The following is a 22,439-nucleotide window of genomic DNA, read 5'->3' on the forward strand; positions in this document are numbered from 1 at the left end:
CCGTCTGAATAACGACGGAGAGCAGCCAACAGTCATAATACGCCGAGCGGCAAACCTCCTGCACAGGGGGTCTTCCGCACGGCGGTCCTTCGGCGGTCTTGCAAAAAGACCGCCGAGGTCGTAATGACCCCCTTAGTCCCTTGTCCTGACAATGTTTAAAGAAAAAGGTATAAGTCTGCGGGATAAAGATACTCTGCCCTCCAGCCATTTTGGGTAGTCCTTGAGGTACTTCCCTGGGGCCAGTATTAAAGAAAACATGTGTTTTTCTGCTGCACTCCCATGCTACTTCTGCAGGATCATGGCAAAAAAGATCAGAATGGCAACTACTATTCATTCTTAGATTACAATGACACCTGTGGTGGGCCAGAGCCTGATATCACAATATATATATATATATATATATATATATATATATATATATATATATATATTGCTTTGGAGAGGGTGCTTGTATGAGGCAGCCCTCGCCAAGCTGATTTTGGTCCTGTGGACCCCATCCTCCAGGGACACTATATTTAAAAAGAAGGGAGGGGGCACAGCAGCCCCTCTCCCAGAGCCTGCAAAGGCCCTGGGAAGTCTATCGCCCAGTTCCAGCACATATAATGAAAGGGGAGAGGTGGTGTCTGCCTTTCCAAGCCTCTAAAGGCCAAGGGGACTCCATCGCCCGGGACCAATATTTCAGAAAAGGTGAGGGGCATGCAGCACCACTCCCTTAACCTTGAAAGGCCTTTGGACCCCAACCATGGGGCCCACTGAAACACTGTGTACTGGGAAGCCCATTCCAAGGACACTCTTTCCCTGCTAACAAGAGCGCGGGCAGGGAAAATGTGTCTGCTCTCACCTAGTGGGAGCTGCTAAAATGCTCCCACAGGGTGGGGGCAGACATCTGTATCCCTGCCTGCTGCAGGTGCGAACCTCAGGGTATTCCTGCCCCAGTAGAAGCACAAAAAAATACATTGTTCAATCCAGGTAGGAACAATCCTGGCCCCTGCTGCACCCAGGATGGGTGCAAGCGGGAAGCCAGCAGGGCAATGGGGGCCAGAGCTCCTCCTGCGTCCTCTAACGCTATTCAGCCTTCTGCATAGCTCACTGAAATATTCTAGCAATGTTTTCTTCAGCACCTGGAAGCCCCATCTGATACGTTCTGGGAGGATGCTTAGCGTTCTGTAATTATATTGAAACTGAGTGGTTCACGTAGAATTGCTTGCCGTTTTGCCGCTTTAGCCTTTCTTTTGTGATGCTGCACATATTGGACATAGAAGGTAGGTTAAACTTTAAAGAAGCAGGAAGAACAGAAATCTAGCATTTCTTCCACAATTAGGCAAAACATCACGTCAGAAGGTGCTCCTCAGGGAGCCCTTGTTCTCTACTAGTCCTTGTCTCTATTGCTCATTCACCAAATGACTGAGTATATCCAACAATGTGCCAATATATGTGATGCTGCGGCATACATGACGCGTTTTATTATCTATTGATGGCAAACTAACCATAAATCTTTATTTTACCACAAGAGGGTCGTATTACATTTTTCAGAAAGTCAGGTTTGAAATGTGCTCATAAAACCAATGAGACCAAAAAGGCATAATGAAACACTTTCATGTGCCACACTTAAAAGGGGTGCTTTACAATTCGGTCATTATGTGTCATTGAACTGAAAGGGGTTAAGCTGACAGGCAAGTTTAGTGACGGGTGTTAATTAGTGAATAATATTGATGATCTCTGTGCTAAATATTAGAAATATTGATGAACATAGCAATGTGAAGAACTATCAATGGCAGAATTGCCTCATTATCTGTATCAATAACCATTGAGGGAATGTCTTGTACCATAATCGTCATCTTCTCCCTTAGACGATTAAAGTGAGTCTCTCGTTAACCTTCCATTGTAGTAAACAAGTCAATGGCAACATAAGTGACCATCACAAGGACTATTCAGTCATGTTGTTTCCTTTATGGCTGCACATTTTTTAAATGTATTATTGATTGTCGAAATAAAATGCTTTGGATATTTTGTATAATATTTTATGTAACTGTACTTTTTATGTTTATCTATTAAGATTCAAAATAAAGTCTTCTGATGAGGATTATGATGACTATTTAATGATGATCTGCTGAAATATTCTTAGAGCTATATTATCACTCTTTTGTAGTACATCTTTAGCTGTAGTTGAACATGGCAGCCGAAGCCGGGCCGTCCATTCTGCTTCCCTGACATTTTCTCAGTGGGTTGCAGGCTACTGGCTGCTTTGATGGCAGGACTGGATGGCATGACCAAACCATGCTCACATGGCTTTATCTGTTGCTTGCTTCTGCAATGTGGGGTTTGTTTGCAACTTTTGCCAGGGTTGATTTTGGTTTTCATTCCGGGCCTGGCAGCCACTGTCTAAAGTTTCATGTGTTTTTATGCTTATGAGATATTTATCTGTTATCTGCCGGCCTGCTCCTCTTCTGTCTGTCTGCCTATTTATTGATCTATCTATCTCTGTGTTGTGTATTATTTATATTGCATGTACATTTTAGGGTAATTAATACAAAAATGTGCAATTTTAAACAGGTAAATATTTATTGAAACATAAGCTTTTATTTTTTTTTGCACTTACTCCAAGTCAAAAATATGATATCTTCACAAACTTAGAAGGCATACTATATCTTTCCTGGACTAAGCAGAAGCTGGCTTCATTCAGAATCCAGTTAAGACAGGGATTTTTGTTGGAGACTGCAGAACATTCCATGTTAGCATCCATGTTGGACTATCAGACTATACCACTTGGTTGTCCACAATAAAACTACGATATTTAATAGGTACAATACTTAAATAAGTAAAAAAGAGAAGATGCCATTTTAGAAAAAAATTCCCTTTGTGTCTATAGAGAAGAGAGTCAGTTGAAGCTATTGTCTTCAAGGTGTAGTTATCAATGAGCACTGACTGGAATAAGAATGGAAGTTCTTGTTTAACCCTTCATGAACAGATTCTGGATAAAACTACAGCTAATAATCAAAGCAGTGGAATTGTGCAATTCTCAGTTTTTTGCACGTAATTACGGATTGTGTATATAGTTATGGATTCAACAATATTTCCCACTTGCTTTGCCTTGTAATAATGCATCAAACCTTTACTGAAACAGGATATGCCTCACAATGTGTCTTTTCTTGCTTCATCATGGAGATGACCTTGCTGTGTAATGTGGCCCTCTGCTGCCACTTAACTCTAGTTGTCCTGACTATGATAAAGCTTGCAGCGTGGTGTATGGGTAGATATTATATTGAAGGACCCCAATAATTCACCGGGAATCACAAAATATTTCCCTAATTTTGTGGTTCACTGTGAAAAGTGGCTGTTTGTAGCACTACATTTTCTGCAACAAAAACACCCAAATATGTAATATTTGTAAAATATTTCATTTGTAATCTGTTTCATTTTTAAGGAGCCTGTCAAAAACACCAAAGACAGTCTAAACCTACCCACCTCAAAGGTTGTTTTTCAAGCAGAATTTTAAAGCAATGAATTAGCACAGTGTTCCCATGCATACATAGAAAAGTGACATTCGTGCAGCAAAGTCTTTAAGCATAAGATTAGCTTGCTCTACTGATGACAAACTGAAAAAAAGCAAATACATTTTACCATTGGAGGCACAGAATCACAGCTCTGGACTGGTGTAGTATCATTCAGTTTAATGTGGAGAAAGTAAAAGCAGCTTCTGACACGTGTCTTGCATTTATTAGATGGTGTCAGAGAAGTATAGCTTTGTCTAAAGCAAGTGAGCATCCAGTATCGGTCAAACCCAAATGCTTGCAGCAAACCTGAAGTTACCAGGCATAATGTTATTGCTGATAATCGGCACCTGGTACAATCACCCGCTGATCTGGGCGTAGGTAGAGGGCACAGGAAAAGGTCGCCCCTCAACACTCTCCTATGCCATACTCCCCAAGTCAGGCCACAAGCCTCCTCGAGCTCTAAACCCACCCCTAACTCACACTCCATATTCCATGACCTGCAACTGCCCACGGGTCTCGTTTATTAATGGGTGATATCATATCTTGCATCCTTAGGCTCGAAATAATGGTCGGCATTAAGGAACGATTTAGTAGCAATTAATATTATCCGTACCTAACTAGATACTGTTCAAAAGCTTACATAAAGTAGTTACTTTTCTTAAAAAAATAAGCTACACTTTCTGACTCGGTATCCCAAAATGATTACCTAGCATCATTTAGAAGAATAATAGTTATTTTGTGTAAACGATTGAATGGTCGTTTCTTATGATGAGGTATTTTGAATTTGTACAGGAAATAATCTCTACTTTAACTTCTACAAACGCCGTAACATTAATACACATTTTAAAAGACACTGGCGAAGAATGAAGAAAAACTGTTTCATTGAGCAGCGTGCACTGTCTTTCTGGTGCCCCTGCAATGTCATCTGGCCAATGCCTTTCAATCTGTTCGCTGTATCGAGCCGGCATAGCACTGCCTGCTTGCCGAAATGATCTTCTGAAATGACGTCTCATCAATACTCAAAAAGCATAATTCCTTCTGTGAGTTCTTGTGATCAGATACGAATTCAGAAATAGGGGTATAGCAGACCTACATCTCGGTAGGACTGCTGTCTGCTTCTCCAGGGCTGGACAGGGTTATTTTCCCAACAGCTATTTCACTGGTGGACTGTAGAGATTAGGTACCGGCTTTGAAAGCCCAAAACCGCTGTTGGTGCTTTTCCGACTTTCCCCATCTCCTCTGCATTAACTGAGCAAGCACAGGGGGTTACAAAGAGCAAGAGAGGGAGGGGGGAGTAGGATGGAGAGAAAGCAAGTGATCAGAGAGGGAGGGGAGAGAAGAAGCGGAAGGATGGAAGAAAGAGATAAAGCAAGCAAAGGAAGAGTGGGGTCAGTTTGAGAATTTTTGCATGTGGTGATTTTGATTCCCCAGTCCAGCAATAGTTCCTCTGTTCATCACAGCAGTCATTCACTCAGCTGAAGCTGTCCCTCAAGGACAACAGCGACTGTGCGGATGATTACTGAGTGACAGGGGAAGCTTGTATACTTAAAGAGATCTGTGATAGCCAAAGTCCTTACTTACTATTGATACATTTCTTTGCAAAGTACAAGGAAGGGGCAAAGGCCATGAATTCCCCCTTTTCTTGAGAGTCTCATGAAACTGCAATGTAGAGACTGATAACTTCCATTTTGGTTTCTCACCCTTGAAAAGCCTCCCAGTGTGTTGTGCAGGATTGGTGAATGTTACAGTCTGTTTATACATCAGATTCAGGGTTATACACACCAAAGCATACCAAGATACAATCAATTAGTCCTAACACGATAACCAACCTCTAGTTCTTGGAAATCATCTTCTTCTTCCACGTCATACGAAAGAGTGTGGATTTTGATGTCATCAGCTGACAGGTCGATGAACTTGCCATCTGGGTATTCCAAAATGTCTTTGGTGGGCGACCTGTCTTCAATGAAAGTCGTTTCACAACACTCCGAACTGACATTCTCACCCCACGACCGAAGCATGTTCTCAGAGTAGAGGATGATGTTGGGCCGATAGTGAGACTCCACAGTCTGCTGGAGCATGTTTGGGTCAAGCAGCTGTTGCACCGGGTCATTCGTGCTGCTGTCCCTGCAGGGCTGAGTCGAAATGCTTCCAACAATATGGCTCTGGTACTGTGGAGTGGGATAAACCGACACCAGCCCATCCCTATTTTCTGCCATTAAGTTTCTTGTGTTGATTAGGCCATTCCTTTTTCCAGCTTCAGTGATTTTGTTGTGCATTAGCACATTGCTCTGTTCAATTAAACCATCCATGATGTTTGCCTTCCTGCTGCTGAGGTGTTAATTGTAACTTGAAAAGGCAGGTCACATTTGCTTAATGGCTTCCATTTTCCTACAAGCATAGAAAACACTGAATATTATAAATAAGCAATGAATGGCAATGTATTCTTTAATAATAATACCTCTTAATTAGAGTACGATTCAGAGTCGTTTGTGAATATTAATGCATGTTCCAAATGCAATGAAAGAAAGCATTCTTCGTTTTTCGTTTTACAGGAAAATAACCACCATAGCTCTATGTGCCCCGACGTCTTAATCTATAATGGAAACTATTAGAAATACAAATCGTGGACTGCCCCATTTACTTGTCGCCAGTCAATGCCTATCAGGGATCCCCACTTTCACACCTCCACTTCCAAGATGTCTACGTCCTAATTGTTTTACCGATACCAAAGTTCAAACAAAAATGGCATTGATGAAACAGCCAACCTCATTTAGACCACACCCATGAGGAATTCTAACGTCAGAGGCTTCATCCTTCCAAGTGACACTAAAATGAAGAGCCTGATTTAAACATTCCTTTACTTTCCCAAATCTCTCTAAAAAAAACTTGAAATCGCACAAAACATCACCATATGACCTAGATCAAAATCGGTATTTGCTATCTAGTCCTCAAACCCGTATCATTCACCTGTCATATTTGATACCAATGGACTGGGCAAATAATCTCACTGTACTGGTATCATTTCATCATGATTTGTCTACCCAAAGGAGGCAACCCCAAAAAACCTAAATATTGACAGTTCTGCTCTTTCAGAATATTCCCATGTCTACATTCAGTAAGGCTTCTTCACCTTATCAACCACACTACAAACAACTAATGTTAACAAACTCCTCAACTGCCTGGTTGTAACTCTGAAAAGCGGCATGGAAACGACCTTCCCACTAACCATGCACCCTAACAAACTACCTCTTCCAAAATGTTTCAGGTGACAAAGATCCCATTTGTTCACGTGATGACCCAAAGGAACAAAAGACACTCTTCTCCATAATACTACAGCCAAGGCAAGAAACAACTATCACAGAAGCTGCTACAAAATAAAAACTCTTCTTCACATGAGTTAAATATTTCATCAGTTTTCAAGCAGACTTCGTAATGCCACATTTTGTTCACAAATACAACATAAAAACTTTCTTTACTGTGAAAATTAACCAAGATCAGGGTCCACATGAATAGCATAAAGAGCAATTTAATACAAACCTTATAAACGGATAGGTAAGACCGACAATTAGTTAACCAAAATGCTAACATCACTTAAAACTTTACAAAGATCAAATAGTCAAGTCCAATTTGGTCCTGGTAATCCATAAAGCAAAGGGGATCTATGGAAAAGAGACAACCTAGACCTGTCAAAATTATGGGTCACTGTAATGTCATAAAGATGCTTTTTTTGCTGAAGATTCTACATCACTTTAGGGCGATCCCTCTGGTTTTTAAAAATTGCTGGTTTAAAGTTATGGAAGATCTGGCAAGCATATGTATTGTCGTATGCTAAAACCATGAGGGCAATAAAATATCTGATGCATCCAAGCGACAGAGGTGGTTGGGCAGTTCCAAATTTTAAATATTATTATTGAGTAGTTGCCCTCCAGTATCTGTACTCTCTTATCGGCAGGAATGAGGAAGATGGCAAGAGGGGAGAGAACATTCCCCCCAATGAAAAGCTTTTACTGGGGGAAGATGCTAGGGGCTCTTTTATAGGGATTGTCGAGCCAAGCTATTTTAAGAAGGTTTGGTTCAAAACTCTTTGTGCAGCCAAAAAATAGGGCTTGGAAGATTTAAGAATTAAACCTCATTATGGGAAACCACTATGTTTGCAGCAATATTTCATGATCTTGATTGCCTTTGGTGGGAGGCCCGGGATATAAAGAGATTATGGGATCTTTTCATGCAAGACAGGATTGCTTCTTTGAAGAACTACAGGTGGCGTTCAGGATTGATAAGAAGGACTTCTTCAAATATCTACAGATCAGGGATTTTCTTGGAAAAGAAGGAGAGGGTCCAATTGGCTTTTCCAAAAGTGCATTAATGGGGATGGTGTGGAGCAATGCCAGTTGTACAATTAGTCAAATCTATGGGCTTCTAGGGTTTATACGTCTGATGACTTAGAAAAGTATCTTGGAAAGTGGCAGAAGAAACTAGGCTCTACAGACTGTAGTTTCTATGAATCCCTGGAGCTTGGCCAAACCTTGCTGCTGTTTGCTGGTTTACAGGTGTAGCAATACAAAACAATTTTTGACCTGTACCACACGCCAGCCAAAATTGCCAAAAAGGGAGGAGAGGCAGGTACTTGCTGCTGCCCCTGGTGTCAACGCTAGGGGGTGGATCTCATTCATGTTCTTAGCAGATGCCCCAAGGTTTATGAAAAATGTGCTAGCGGTGGATATGATCATGACCCCTTAGCTAATGGTGCTCGGTGTACATAATTAAGGGGTTGCAAGGTCTGCACTTTTTTGGTCTTTATAGACATGGCAGTAATTCTTACCCCTGACATTCCATCAATGGCTAGCCCGGCTGTTATCATTATACATTCCTGAAAGTACCCTGTATATTAAGAAAGGAAGGAAAACTAGGATAAGGGGAGACATATCTGGACCCTCCTACAGGGGTGGGTTGGAGCAGGGCCACCCAGCTAGGAGGAGTGAACGGGGTTATCTGGACGATCTCTATCTACAGATTGATTGTTTTCTTGCTAATCTGAATCCTACAATCTTTTGGATTTCAGGATTACTTCTCATGCTCTCTTTTTCTTGGGTACCCCGGAACACTCTCTTTACCTGGCAGGAATCTGCATGATACCAAAAGGCTCTGTTGTATCTTTTTCTTTTGTGTACAGTATGTACCTTTTGTTACAATGTTGCCAATGACACACTATGCAAGTTAATTTGGTCTTGATTCTCAATTTATGAATGAGCATTTATTGGATGTCAATTGTTGTCTGGGCATGATACAACACTCTAAATGTTGCACTGTCTTTTTCCAAGCCCATACCGAAACAAGAGTAACTACAAGCAGCTATGGGTAATTGATTCAATTCTGGGTAATTGATTCTAAGAATTGTCTTTTTTATTATGCTGAAATGTTTCATTGCCTTTACATCTGTCAGAGTTATTACATATATCTTTTTACACAATCCATGAGTAGATGTTTGGGGGGAGGTAAAAAGTAAAAGGTTGCAATACAAAATAATGAAACCACTTCTTTACAATTGCTAAGTAAGCAACACGTTTTTACCATTTATAACATTTTCAACTATTTCGTTATCATCAATCTTAACACAGCCAGAATAGTTTGGTCTTAAATATTTATCACCTTTAAGTGTTGAAATATACTATGTAAGTGGGGTTCTGTGTTGACCTTGCCCAGTCGGTAACTTCTGTCTTCTCAGCCATCTATTCCTCACCTTACATGTTGGCACTTGATTAAATTGTGCAAGAATCAATGTTTTGGATTGAATACCTTCCTTGAAGGTATCATGAATAATCCATGATTGTTCGCTTTGAAGCTACAAGGTTCTATTTTCTCTTATACTATCATCTTCGAGATGGGATCTTTAAGTATTTTGTGATGGATACTTTTTTTACATTTGTTGATATTCTTTCTTCCGCTAGAGTGCCTTTAAGATCCAATTTATTAGTCGGTAGTTCACATTCCTTTTTATATCAGCTGTAATGCACCGATCTGTTGTTGAATGTAAAGAATCCATTTTGAGATTGAATGAGGTGCTGAATGTATCAAGCCAGCATAGCAATGATTGAATTGCTCTACTCACAACTGACATAGGGCCTGATTACGACCTTGGGGGATGGGATACTTCGTCACGTTTGTGATGGATATCCCACCCGCCATTTTACAAGTTCCATAAGATGTGGTGGAATTTGTAATACAGTGGGCGGGATATCCATTACGTTCGTGATGGAATATCCCATCCACAAAGGTCGTAATCAGGCCCATAATATCAGTTTACAATTATATTACTTCCATTGGTATACTCTTTTGGAGGCCCATGATCTTACACTAATATGTTACACTATCTTACACATGATGCTTAAGCAAGTTACTCATTTCCAGAACTTCTTATAATAATAAAATATAATTTCTTTCTGCATTATTTCACAATTTCTGAATTTCTTCTTTTTATGTATACCACGTGAGGTTGAAGGTTTGCTTACTGTTTCAGATGCTTTCTAATGTTTTTGATGGATGCATTGAGCCCTACTTTCTTGCCTTCCTCATGGTTGCTCCATAAAGTTTTATTTTCTTTGTTACTTCTCGATCAAAACAATTGTTGGAAGTATATTGCTTGAGCTATGTCAATTTACTATTTTTAAGTAAATTGTTGATGGATTCCATTTTAAGTTTAGGGCTCTTCAATTCATGCTGTACATTGTGCTTTATTACTTCAACATTTTTCTGTGTTAATCATGTTCCTAAATCTCATTACTCCAATCAATTTTTCTTCTCTCCCTTAGCATCACTTCTTCTGTCATCATCATTGATTGCTTACTTTAAGTGAGAACAAAATTTGTGGGGATAGTGAACACTCTGGTCGATATAGAAAGTCAAACTAAAGGAAGTATTTTCTACAATAAATGGCCATTCAATTAAGGACTGGTGACTTTTGTGAATCCTCATGTAGTTTAGCGGATGGTCTGCCTTAAACCTTCCATTCAGACCCTTCTGGTCTAGTTCTATATATTTCTCTTTTAACAGAATACCAGAGATAGTGGTGGTATATCCCACTTAATATTATTTTCAATTTTTCAGGAAACGTCATCTGGGTAAGTCAATTTTGGGGTAAAGTTCCCAATTCAATAGAAAAGCTGCCCTTATTTTCCATATTCATTTTTATACTTGTATCGAGACTCATTTATATCTCTTCGACAATGGGATAAGCTCAGTTGAACAGAACTATTTATTATTATACTCTTTGAAGATGTTTCCGTTTTTGGTTTTCCCAGGCCATAGTGATATCACTCTGAAATTAGATGATCTGCCTACATTTTTTGTTTTTTATTGATACCAGAGATTCTTTTATGTGAGAAATAAGCCATCACTTGCTCCACCTTACAGACTTGCCTTTGCAATTCTATTAAATACTTTTAGGCCAGGATGCTAACATCATTAACAACCCACGTTTCTTGGAGTGCAATAACATCCAGACTTCAAAGCCTGTCAACAATTCTTTGTCATGTATTTTTTCTCAAGGCCTTCTACCGTCCAGGAAATGATCTTCCAGATGTAATAATCAGTCTAGATGTTTGCAGTAGAATCACTTAAGTAGTTTGTCGCTACTGTATGTCTGTGTAAGTCATTCATGTTTTTGGTATCTGTAACGTTTCTCTTTAATGCATATTGTATGCTCTTGGATCAAGTGACAAAATATAGACCTGGAATAATATTGAATGATGAATAGTGACTACCATCATATTATAACTGTAGATTAACTATTATTTCCACAGTAACACACCTGGAAAGTATATGTCATCACAGTACACATATGTGGAATTAAGAATTGCAAATCTATACTTAGCTACATACTTACCTTATGATAGTGTGGTACTTGATTTTAATCTTGTGGCAGGTCAATATTTTGAACTCAATGCTGTTAAAAAAACACTATTTATACTTGAAAAGCTGATAATGTCCATTCACACTCAAGGTTCCTGTAGTTCAGAAAGGAATCAGGGACACAACTATTCAAGAATGAACAAGAATGAATGAGTGGGAGAAAAAGTGAGTGCAAGGGAGTGAGAATGAATGAGTAAGCAAATGAATATATAAGTGTAAATGAGTGAGTGAGAGAATGACTCTGGGAATGATTGTGAGTGAGTGAATGTAAGTGGGCAAAACAATATTGAGTTATGTTTCCGAGTCTGCTGCTGATCCTGAATTCTAAAGTAATTTTTGGCTTATGGCGGCACCCATGATGCTGGCGTGATGGAGTTAATTCTTAGCATGACAGGCACCTATAACAAAATACTTCTTCTGGCACACCAGAGGTAATTTTTGACATATAGGCAGGGCACTTATGAAAAAGGTTGATGATGGCATACTGGAGGAAATGTTTGAGATGGGAGCACCCAAGGCAAAATGTTGGTATCAAATTTGAAGTAATTACTGTTATAGGGGAGGACCACAATGGCATTGGTAGGGAGCAACTACAACAAAATTCTGGTTCTGACATACCAGACATCATTAGATCGAGCACAGCAGTGCACAAGCACTGCTCTTCTCGACATGTTGAATTCTATTCTTTGGGCTTTAACCACACCCACCTCATGTCCATCACTTTAATTCATTCCTGGGCCTGCCTTTCAAAAATCCCTTGATGTCATTGGTAAATGCGTCACACCTTGAGGCTGTTTTGTTACTGCCTTGGATACTGACCCTGTTACATGGTTATTGCACAATCAGTGAGATGCCTTAGTGTGATGCACTAATTGTTTATTTGCCCTTGTCATTTTGCGCTCATGGTGTTATGTTGTTCCTTTCTGTTCCTTGTTTTTGGGCATCTTGCTGTTTCTTTGCGATGTATGTAGGGTCTTTTTTACTTTTTTTTGCAGTTTTATACAGCACAAACTCAACATGAAGGTATTGGAGCAATTTATTTATTTATATTTTTTGAAGTTTTATATAGCGCAAACTCGATACAAAGGTATTGCAGTGCTTTACATGAGCACCAGTGACATTACACAAGAACATATTCATTTTTAGTGGCAAGGGGAGAGTAAGTGATTTGCCCAGAATCACAAGATGTTGAGCCGGCTCAGAGAGTGGAGCTGTGTTCCTCAGCACCAAAGTCGGAAGTTCTGGCCCTTACACCACATCCTCTCCCGTAAGATTCTTTGTCTGGTGCGTGTTAGGGCATGCTGGGAATAACTCGGTTTGTTATATAGCACTTGGTTCTGCTATTTCATAGCACTGCAAAGCAGGAGCCATTATTAACAACAATGCTATAATTCATTTGCATCAACCTTGCAGAGATGAAGAGGTAAAAAAGCTATGTCTGGATTGTAATTTGTGATATTCTCATTCTATCAAGCCCTCTGCAGTGGATGCATTAACCAATTGACTTGAGTAGAGCTTAACACTAGGCAAAAGCACCTGCTCTTGATAACCTCCGGAGAGTCACCAACCAAGCAAGAGGTTAGTTCTCGGCAAGAAGATGGTGAAAAGTGTTGTCTCCAAAATGGCAGAAAAAGAGTAGTCACTCCAGTCCCAGGCACTTTACAGCCTCATGCTTGATGGCAAAAAACATCTAGCCATTGGATGTAAATTGTGCCTCTTGAAATAGAGTTAATGTAGTGCAAACTTGATACAAGGTATTACAGTGCTTTACATGAGCATGGGTTACATTACACAAGAACCCATTCTTTTCACAAGACCGCCGAAGTTGCGGGCACCAGAAGATCGCCAGTGTTGGCAGTCCAAAGACTGCCATATTACGAGTTAAGTTGGATTTCTGCCCATTTATGGGTGGAAATCTGACACTGTCGGCCTCGCCGAAGGCAGAAGAGAGGAGTTTGCACTGCCAGCACCGCCATGCAGAACAGGACTCTGCCTGCCGTATTACGACATGTAATACGGTGCAGTGGTTTCCTGAACGGTGGTGCGGTGCAGTTTTGGCGGTAGAAACACCAACGCCCATCACCTCCCGGATGACAACCTGTCCGAGACAGGTAGGTAGACCATCCGAAAGGGGTGTGGGATGGGTCTGTATGTCTGTGTGCGTGTGTGTTTGTATGCAGAGGGATGGGGATATATGTGTGCATGAATGTGTGAGTGTGTGTGTCAATGCGTCTGTGTGTGTAGTGTTGTTTGCGTGGGTGCATGCATGTGTGTGAATGCGTGTATGAATGTTAATGTGAGTGCGTGTCTGCATGTCAGTGTGAATGTGTGTACATATGTGTGCGAGCATGACTGGATGTATGCGTGTATGAATGCGTGTATGCCAGTGTGAGTGAGTGGCTGTATGCATGGTGCGTGTCTGCGTATGTGTGCGTGTATGGGGTAGTGGGGGATAGGAAGGGGGAAGCGTGGAAGAGGGGTTATGGGGGGCGTCTGGGGAGTGTTTGGGGGGTTGGGTGAGCCGTCTACCAGTGACAGGGAAGGAATTCCCTGTCACTGGTGGGGCCTACCACCATGGTTTTCGTGGCATTGCTAACGCCATGAAAACCATGGTGGTAGGCTGGCTCCAAATGCCGCTGGCGGTAGTATAGCGGGCGCCGGGCTGGAGATTGATATCTCCAGCCCGGCGGCTGCTACCGCCATGGCGGTCTGAGTGGAGAATTGGCGGGTTGGTTGCAGCCAACCCGCCATTCTCATAATGTGGCGGTATGTACCACCAGCCTGTTGGCGGTACTGCCGCTACATTACCACTCACCGCCGGGTCATAATGACCCCCTATGAGTCCCTGAGAGCATTGAGATCCTCAAATGCAAATTTTCTGAAGCCACTCTACCCCCACCAGTTTAGATTAAAAACCAGAGGCGGAAAATCCCTTACAGTAAAATGTACGAAGGCATGGAATGGATTGCCAATGTAGTTTTGATTTATAAACTTGGAAGAGACTTTTAAAAAGACCCTGAAGACGTGGGTGTTTCAAGCCTCTGATGAGCTCTGCTACTCCCTCATTTAAATCACACACTAGTGCCAGGATGCTCATTTGTTTGAGTGACAGTGCGCTTTATACATCCCTATAAATTAATTAATTAATTAATTCATTCATTCATTCATTCATTATTCCTTTTAGGGTCATTGTTTCTTGAATGAATTTTCTTTCCTGTTCGTAATGTATTTTTTGGGGATATTATTAGTTGTGCTATTGAGGTGTACGTGTTGGCACTTGCTGCATTTCATACAATCTTTTTGTTTGTGTACTTTGCATGGTCATTCAACTCTTTACTTAACTGAATCATGACAGTCTTTGGTCTTTCCAGATGCTCTTGGATGCCATGTGTATGGATTGATTATTCAGACCTACCATATTCATATAAATAGTGTGCAGTTATCATAAGGTGCAAAGAAAGAAGGATACAAAAGGGAACGTATTTCTTCTCTCCCTCTATATTTTCCATCACAGTTGGCTCCGTCACTTTTTGTTTAACACAGGTACATTTCTAAAATAAATATCTGCATTTTTCAACTTTGTGATGACCTTGTTGAAGATAATAAATAATATATCTACTAGCACTCAACCAAGCCCATTTGGAATTGCATTCTTATGAGAAAAAAATAATAATAATTAACCATAATCATTTTAATGTTATGAAAAATAAATATGTATTAACGATAATCATACCTAAAAATATGTGGTAGTTTTGGTGACCAGGCTGATGAAAAATACTGAACGGATAGAAGATACAACTAGATTATAGGGCTGATTCAGAGTCTGACGGGCAGTCTGCACCGTTGGTCAGTGTCAGAAGTAGTTACAAGTTTAATGGATGATAATCATCTTTCATGTGGCCCCGCACCACATGGTTTTGCTTTTCAAAACTATGTCCCAAAATAGGAGTCTGTTATTGAAAAACAAGGAAAACTAATGACACAACACCATGAGAGGGTTCTCCCAGGGTGTGGCATTCATTTTTCTTTTATTTCTGTCCGGTAAGGCCAAGTTTTTCCCAGCAGTGAGGAGCAGAGAAAACCCACCCAACCCTTCGCTCTAAATGGGTGGGTAGTTCGGCGCTGTGCCGCTGGAGCAAGCTCACCCACAGCAATACCATTTAATAATTGCTATTAAATAAAAAATGTTTTCATTACTGACATAACAATATAACAGAACAAAATAGTTTTTCCTAGACAGTGATTATAAATGAAATATGAACAGCTGTAATAAGTATATATTCATTTTATACAGAGCAGATAATACCACAAGAGAGTGTGCGTGTATGTGTGTGTGTGAGAGAGAGAGAGAGAGACACTTTATCTCACACATGAATTCCTCTTGCTGGCATGGATCCATGTTAGTGGTGTCAGAGATGTTATGCTTTCTTACACTAACGAGTCAGTTAATAAACGCATCTGTGCTATCCATGCTAGTGTAGTGGTGGAGTGTTGTTATAGGCAGAAGCCTTTCCTTGCAGATCAGGGGTGAGGATGATGAATGCAGGTATGTTATAATGTTCATTTCCAGATATTTTGTGGTGAGCATATGGACTTGTTGTGCATGTATAATTTCTGCAATGGAAATATGTCATGGGCATTGTGGTCACTGTCTGTTTGCCTGATTTTCTTCTTAAAATTCAGCCTTTGTGTGCATGCCCTTGTGTAGCCTCACTCAACCCAATGATCGGTTCCACTAGTTGAGCCATGAAGTTATTTTCATGCACATTTATTAATGCCTGCATACAAGTGTAAGACATAAAATCTAAGGGCCTGATTTAGATCTTGGCAGAATTGTTCCTGCTGTCGGTTTTCCACTGGATAATCCGCCCTCCAACTAGGCGGCCCGTCTGCTCTATTTAGATGCTGGTGGGCCAATAGAATAAAATTCATCAGTGAATCGCCGTCAATGCCAGTTTTTTTACACCTGCATCAACAGCAGCTAAGGAAAAAGTGGCTGGTGGCAGGACCACAGTAACTTTTACCTCCAGGCCAATCAAGATCTGCCTTCTCATAGATGCGACTGTGTCGGTTAAACTTCCACACCTGACTTGGCGAATTGGAAGGGATAAAAGGCCGAAAATTAAAATTTTCTCTTTTGTTCACTTCCCTTGTCACCATGGATCCAATCACCATGGTCTAGCTACTGATACTGGTCCATGATGCAAATAAACCCCGTTGTCATCGGAACTGAAGGTAAGTGACTGTTTGGCTCTGGACTTGTGCGTGCTTAAAGAATACTTGCAAGCAATAGTACAATGATGTGCCATAGATATGTGTGGTAGTTTTTGAAACTTAAAAAACACACCTCTATATATTATTAACACTCACAAGTCTGGTATTGAGTGCCTTTATGCCAATAGACACCAACACAAAAAAGTTACATTAATCCCCAATTCCAAATGTGTCCATACAGGTGTTTGTAATTATTTTCCCTAAACTACCATATCATATACATAAAGTGTACAGACCATTGTAACTACATACATTCAATATGATGCAGTAAGTGCACTATACAATGAAACAAGTGGGTTTACACAAAATGTACAACCAATGTCACCTGTAAACTTCAAACATACCATAGATGTATTAATGTCACACTTCCCCTTGTCGTGTTCAATTTCTGTTAGCCATTAGGTTTCATTGAACTCAAAAGTGTTATTTACCATGTGTAATGCATACATGTTTATTATTAACACATCATTTTAAAATAAACACAGAAGCATTCACAAGTTACAAAAATGTACACATGTTTAATCTTGGTGTGAGAGTCAATTATCATGATGCTTGCACCAAAATTAACATGTCCATCACAAATGTCCAACACTAATGTATGCACTACATACATAAGTAAAAAATAAATACTGTGTTTGTCATTGTCAGAAAAGAAAATAAGTTTATGTTACACACATCTGTGTCAAAAACATTGTCAGCAATCAATTACAAATAATTGAAAAATAATGCCAGGACAAAGGTAGTGAAAATAAATGAAATGTTATCAAAGAATGAGATACTTCTCTCATCTTTAAATCAAAAAAATAATAAAAGGGAATTGTCCATAGTGTCCATTATCAATAGAGTTCATCTAGGGGCTTCAGGCCCTACTTGGGAGCTTGCCTCCTAAGTACACTGTCAAGTACAACTTCTCCAGTAAGGGGCATCAGGGGCCATATTACAGAGGTGGCCCAGTGTAATCCCTCATCTGCATGGTGGCGTGGTCCCAATCAAGTGAAAGGGATCTCTTTGCCTCTGTGCCTGCACTGTATTGTAGATGCTGGCACAGAGGCAAAGAAGCTGTCAGGAGGCGCACTGACAGTGTGCCCGCTGATTGCAGCCATCTTGAGGAGGGAAAAGGGGTCCAATGGACCCCCCAGACATCCCCTTGCAAGTGGGTGTGGTCACTCACTGCAAATCTCTAATCCCCTTAAAATGCATGCAGGTTGTGGCCTGCACAATGAAAAATGGAGCAGCTTTAAAGCAAAGCACTCACTCAATTTTTCACATCAATGCCCTGCCCCCAGAGCAGTGCAAGTTTGCGGCTGCCCTAGGAGCAGTACAATAATGCTAATATGGTACATTTTCCTTGCTTGCACCAGGCACACCTTTTGAAAGGTGTGCCTAGAGCAAACAAGGAAAATGCACCGTATGTGTGATACAGCCCGTAGTGGGCAGAGCAGGCACCTCAATGATGTTTCTTGGAGGGGGTGGGATTGGATTTCTTTGGAGTCAGAGGCAGGGCCAGGGCCAGGTATTTTGAAAAGGCATATGGAGAAAAAGGGATAGAAGGGGTTGGGAGAGGATAGGCTTTGGGAGGGAGAGGGAGCTGGAGTGGGTGCAGTGTGTGTGTCATCATCATCATCATCAAATAATCTTTATTCAATTCATTAAAGTTGTAAAAAAGAGATTAACAGCTATTAAAAATGTGACATAAAATTCATGAACACAACAAACTCATACAGATATATACGGTACTCCTTCTGGTCGAGCTGAAATGGCAATATCATTGTGACTACAAACCCGCCGTTGTGTCTGGATGACTCTCTTCCTTAATCGTAAGTCCCCCATTAAAAATCCCGCTATATTAAAACATACTTTGATATTGGACATCATCTTTAGTATAAAAGAGCAGGTCTGGCGTCTACAAAGTCAATCCCTTTTAACAATGGGAAAATGTATCTTTGTCTTAATGAACAATAATCACAAAACATGACAACATCCATAGTGAGTCTTGGGGTGAGTAATTATCATAACTACAAAGGTCCAGGTTAGCCACCATGTTCCAGGCAAAGGGTAGGCTAATAGCCAGTGCAAAAGATTTAACCTAAATCTACTTACAAGGAACCGATATTGAGGGATGGTCACTGGATATAAATAGGGCTCGATTGCAGGGCCAGACTTTAATAAAACATGTGCCCTAACAGAGTGTTTGACTAGCTTTCTAGCTTCTCTTTCAGCCTGGGCCAAGGATTGATTCTGGGAGCTATACAATTCGGGGCAGCTCAGCTTGACCATGCCCAACCTAATGTAATCAAGGGCCAGATGTACGAAGCATTTTTCGAGTCTCAAAGGAGCCGATTTGAAGAATCGACCCGTTGGCGACTTGAAAAATGCTTTTTGGGATGTACAAAGCCCAAACTGCAACTCGGTAACTCATTACCAAATTGCAGTTTGGGTTTTGCAATTCGGACTTAGGAAGGGGCGTGACAAGGACGTCCCTTCCTAATACCGAATCCAAATGATATGTATGATTGTTTTGTGACCGCGAATGCGGTCGCAAAACAATTGCAGTTAGTACCAATTTCAAATTAATGCTGACCCATTCGTAAAAGGGAATGGGGTCCCCATGGGACACCTTCCCCTTTGTGAATGCATCTGAAAACATTTTTTCAGAGCAGGTGGTGGTCCCACGGGCCACTGCCTGCTCTGAATAAATGAAAAGAAAACTTTTCATTTTTTTTTTTCGAAATGCATTCCATTTTCCTTTAAGGAAAACAGGCTGCATTTTTTTTAAAAAAACAGCATTATTTAAAAGCAGTGATAGACATGCTGGGCTGCTGACACCAGCAGACCACCATCCCTTGTGAGTGCTGCCATTCCCAACGGGGTCTCAAATTGCAACCTACGTCATGAATATTTATGAGGTAGGTGATTTGGGACCCCATTGCGAATCCCAGACAGTGTCATTGACACTGTTCTACATCTGTTTTTGCGACTCGCAGTTTGCAAGTCGCAAAACTGGATCATCGTACATGTTGACCCAAGACACCGGATACTACTTCTCTTCTCCAGAGATAGACATTCCCTGATAATTATTTAATTTAATGTTAATTCTGGATTGCTCCAAATCCTGAGCCACCTAACCACCGAGCACAAAGCCAGAAAATCAAAGATATAATCAGCGCCCAGTTCTACATGAACAATATAAGAGGCAATGGACTGAGGAGCCGCTATCAATCTTTTCAAGCAGTTGTTCTATACAACCTGCAGTTCAGACATGATCTTACAGCCCCATATATTGCATCCATAACTGCTTAAAGAAATAAATTTCGAGTGAAACACTTTCAGAAGGGCCTGAACAGGTTTGGCACCCAGTCTGGTAGCTGAATAGAAGACAGCAGTTGCAAACTGGCTATGGCATTTCTCCTAACCATCCTTAGTGCTGTCCATGAGCCCGTCTCATCAAAGAGCACTCCCAGATATGAAAATGCATTAACCCTCATAATTTCAACCGCACCTCAAAACATTTTTTAAGGTTATTATTTTTCTGCTTAGGGCCCATAACCATAAGGTGAAATTTTGTGTGGTTCATGAAGGGAGTTTGCAAAATCCACAAAACAATCCAAAAGACACTGCACCGCTATGCCTGTTCTAGTCAGCAGCATGGCATCATCTGCTAGCATTGGCTTCCGCCCCATCAGCAGCCATAGACTGAGTACACGGCAGACTCCACTCTCTTAATGCAGATCGAGGTTCAGCTGCTATAGTCTGTCAGCTTGATGAAGTACTTTGAACCACCGCCACAGCAGGACTACGGGACTCCCGTTAAGATCTAAATCCGGCCCCAAGTGTATACCTGCTGTGGCCCAGGGTCTGACAAACAGGCCGATGCCACTGTATTCTCCTCATAAAATGGTATTATTCATATATATAATAATTACTGCAAATCAACCTAAGCAGAAGGGGGTGCCCTGTATAAAGCTACATTTGTTTTATTTATTAATGTGCCAGGACATTTTGATATTAACAATCAAGAGAAAAATTACAAGACAGATGTCCAATATCTGTTTTACCTTTTTTATAAATGGGAAATTGATGTTTAAATATTTTGCTTTTGTCCTGATGTGAATTAACTAGGTTAATATGATATTTAGTCTGAAGGGCAATGTAGTTATCTTTTGTTAATTTTCCTACTGTGAGTTCTGCCAGTTCCATAGTTCAAAAACATCCTAGGTTAAAGACAAAAAAGATTTGGCGCAGCATTAGGAATTTACTTGTTTCGGCCAGGAATTTAATAATAGGTCTTTTGTTCAGGTTTTTCAAAAGGTGGTCATATCCCAGGCACAGCTATACAATGTTCTGTAGTTGATCATGCAGGTTGGTTTTGTAGAGAGGTGATGAATACCTTTGATGTTCGATGACTAGTTCATCTTTTGTCAGAAGAGTTTGAAACGGGTTCAATCTTCTGCTACAGTTCTTCCACACACTTCAGAAAGTGCACCATGTTTCTTTTTTCAATTGCCATTGTGCAATTACCAAAAGGGCTCTCACCCAGGATAAGGACAACTGTATGCTGTCAGAAATACAGAGTAGAGTATGGAAAATGTTATAGGATGGTGTGGAATTTTCCAGCCTACCAAAAATGGACATGGAATTAGTTTTAAAATCCTATGCTCTACCACTTTTCCCAAGATCAAAATTTGGACCTCAATAGAAAAGGAAAAATGGCTTACCTGAGGCTGTTAAGAAACATAGGGCCAGATGTATCAAGCTCCCGGTTTGCATTTCTTAAATAGCAATTTTAAGAAATCGTTATTTAAGAAATGCAAAATGGGATGTATGAAAATTGCAAGTCAGTAATAGCGATTTTTGAAAATTTGCAGTCGCTATTTTCGATCGCAATTAGGGAACGAGACTCCATTCGTCCCTATAAGCCTGTCGGCCCATAGGTGTGAATGGTTTTGCATTGACTAATTTGTGAATTCCAGTTAGGAAATGGCAAATTAGGTACTGCGTACCCAAGGTGCATAAAAGGGGGCCTAAAAAATATTTGCGGACATGTGAAGTGCACACTTGCCCTATGGCGACATTTCATTTTAAAAAATGCATTTATAATGCATTTTTAAAAATTGCACATGCTTACCACCAAATTGGATTTGGTGGTAGTTGCATTTCCTAAATGCCCAATTCGCGTTTAGGAAATGCTTGATACATGTGCTTTGGAAATCGCAAATAGCAATTCCCTATTTGCAGTTTCCTATTTAGAGAATCGCAATTTGCGATTCTCTAAATGGGGTCTCAATTTTAAGGAATCGCTATTTTTGCGATTCCTTAAATTTGCACAACAAATACCTTTCATACATCTTTGAAGGCATTTTTGCATTCACAAACGACCCAATTTTGAGATTCGCAACTTTTGCGAATGCAAAATTGCTTGATACATCTGGCCCCTTGTGACTTTGAACAATTCTATTCAGTTGGCTATCTGCAACATCTAGTATACACTTGCCACTCTGCTGGTGATAGCCCACCTCTTTCCTTCATCCGTTTCACTCAAACAGATTTAAAAGATCCTTTGACATTGTCACTTCTGTGACGTATTGACATATCTGTACAACAATAAGGGTGGCTGCTTTCCTAGCGGAGCAATTTTCTTTGAAGTTCCGAATGCTAACATTTAAATTGGGAGCAAAACGAGTTGAATGCTAGATGGATGGGGTGCTTCTATAAAGTGACACTCCAACTGTACAACATTTTGTTTCATTTGCCAGGACAAAACCT

General features: G+C 40.5%; 1 protein-coding gene across 1 annotated transcript in view; it reads right to left on the reverse strand.

Annotated features, from left to right (window-relative positions):
* SYNDIG1 (synapse differentiation inducing 1) overlaps positions 1–22,439 on the reverse strand; it is a 925,443-nt gene that overhangs the window by 687,505 nt on the left and 215,499 nt on the right. Inside the window, exon 2 of the mRNA XM_069235041.1 lies at positions 5,324–5,882. Within this exon, the coding sequence (XP_069091142.1) occupies positions 5,324–5,803 (480 nt within the window). The 5' untranslated portion in view covers positions 5,804–5,882. The remainder of the gene's footprint in view (positions 1–5,323; positions 5,883–22,439) is intronic.

Source organism: Pleurodeles waltl, chromosome 5 (assembly GCF_031143425.1).
Source record: "Pleurodeles waltl isolate 20211129_DDA chromosome 5, aPleWal1.hap1.20221129, whole genome shotgun sequence".
Taxonomy (NCBI): Eukaryota; Metazoa; Chordata; class Amphibia; order Caudata; family Salamandridae; genus Pleurodeles; species Pleurodeles waltl.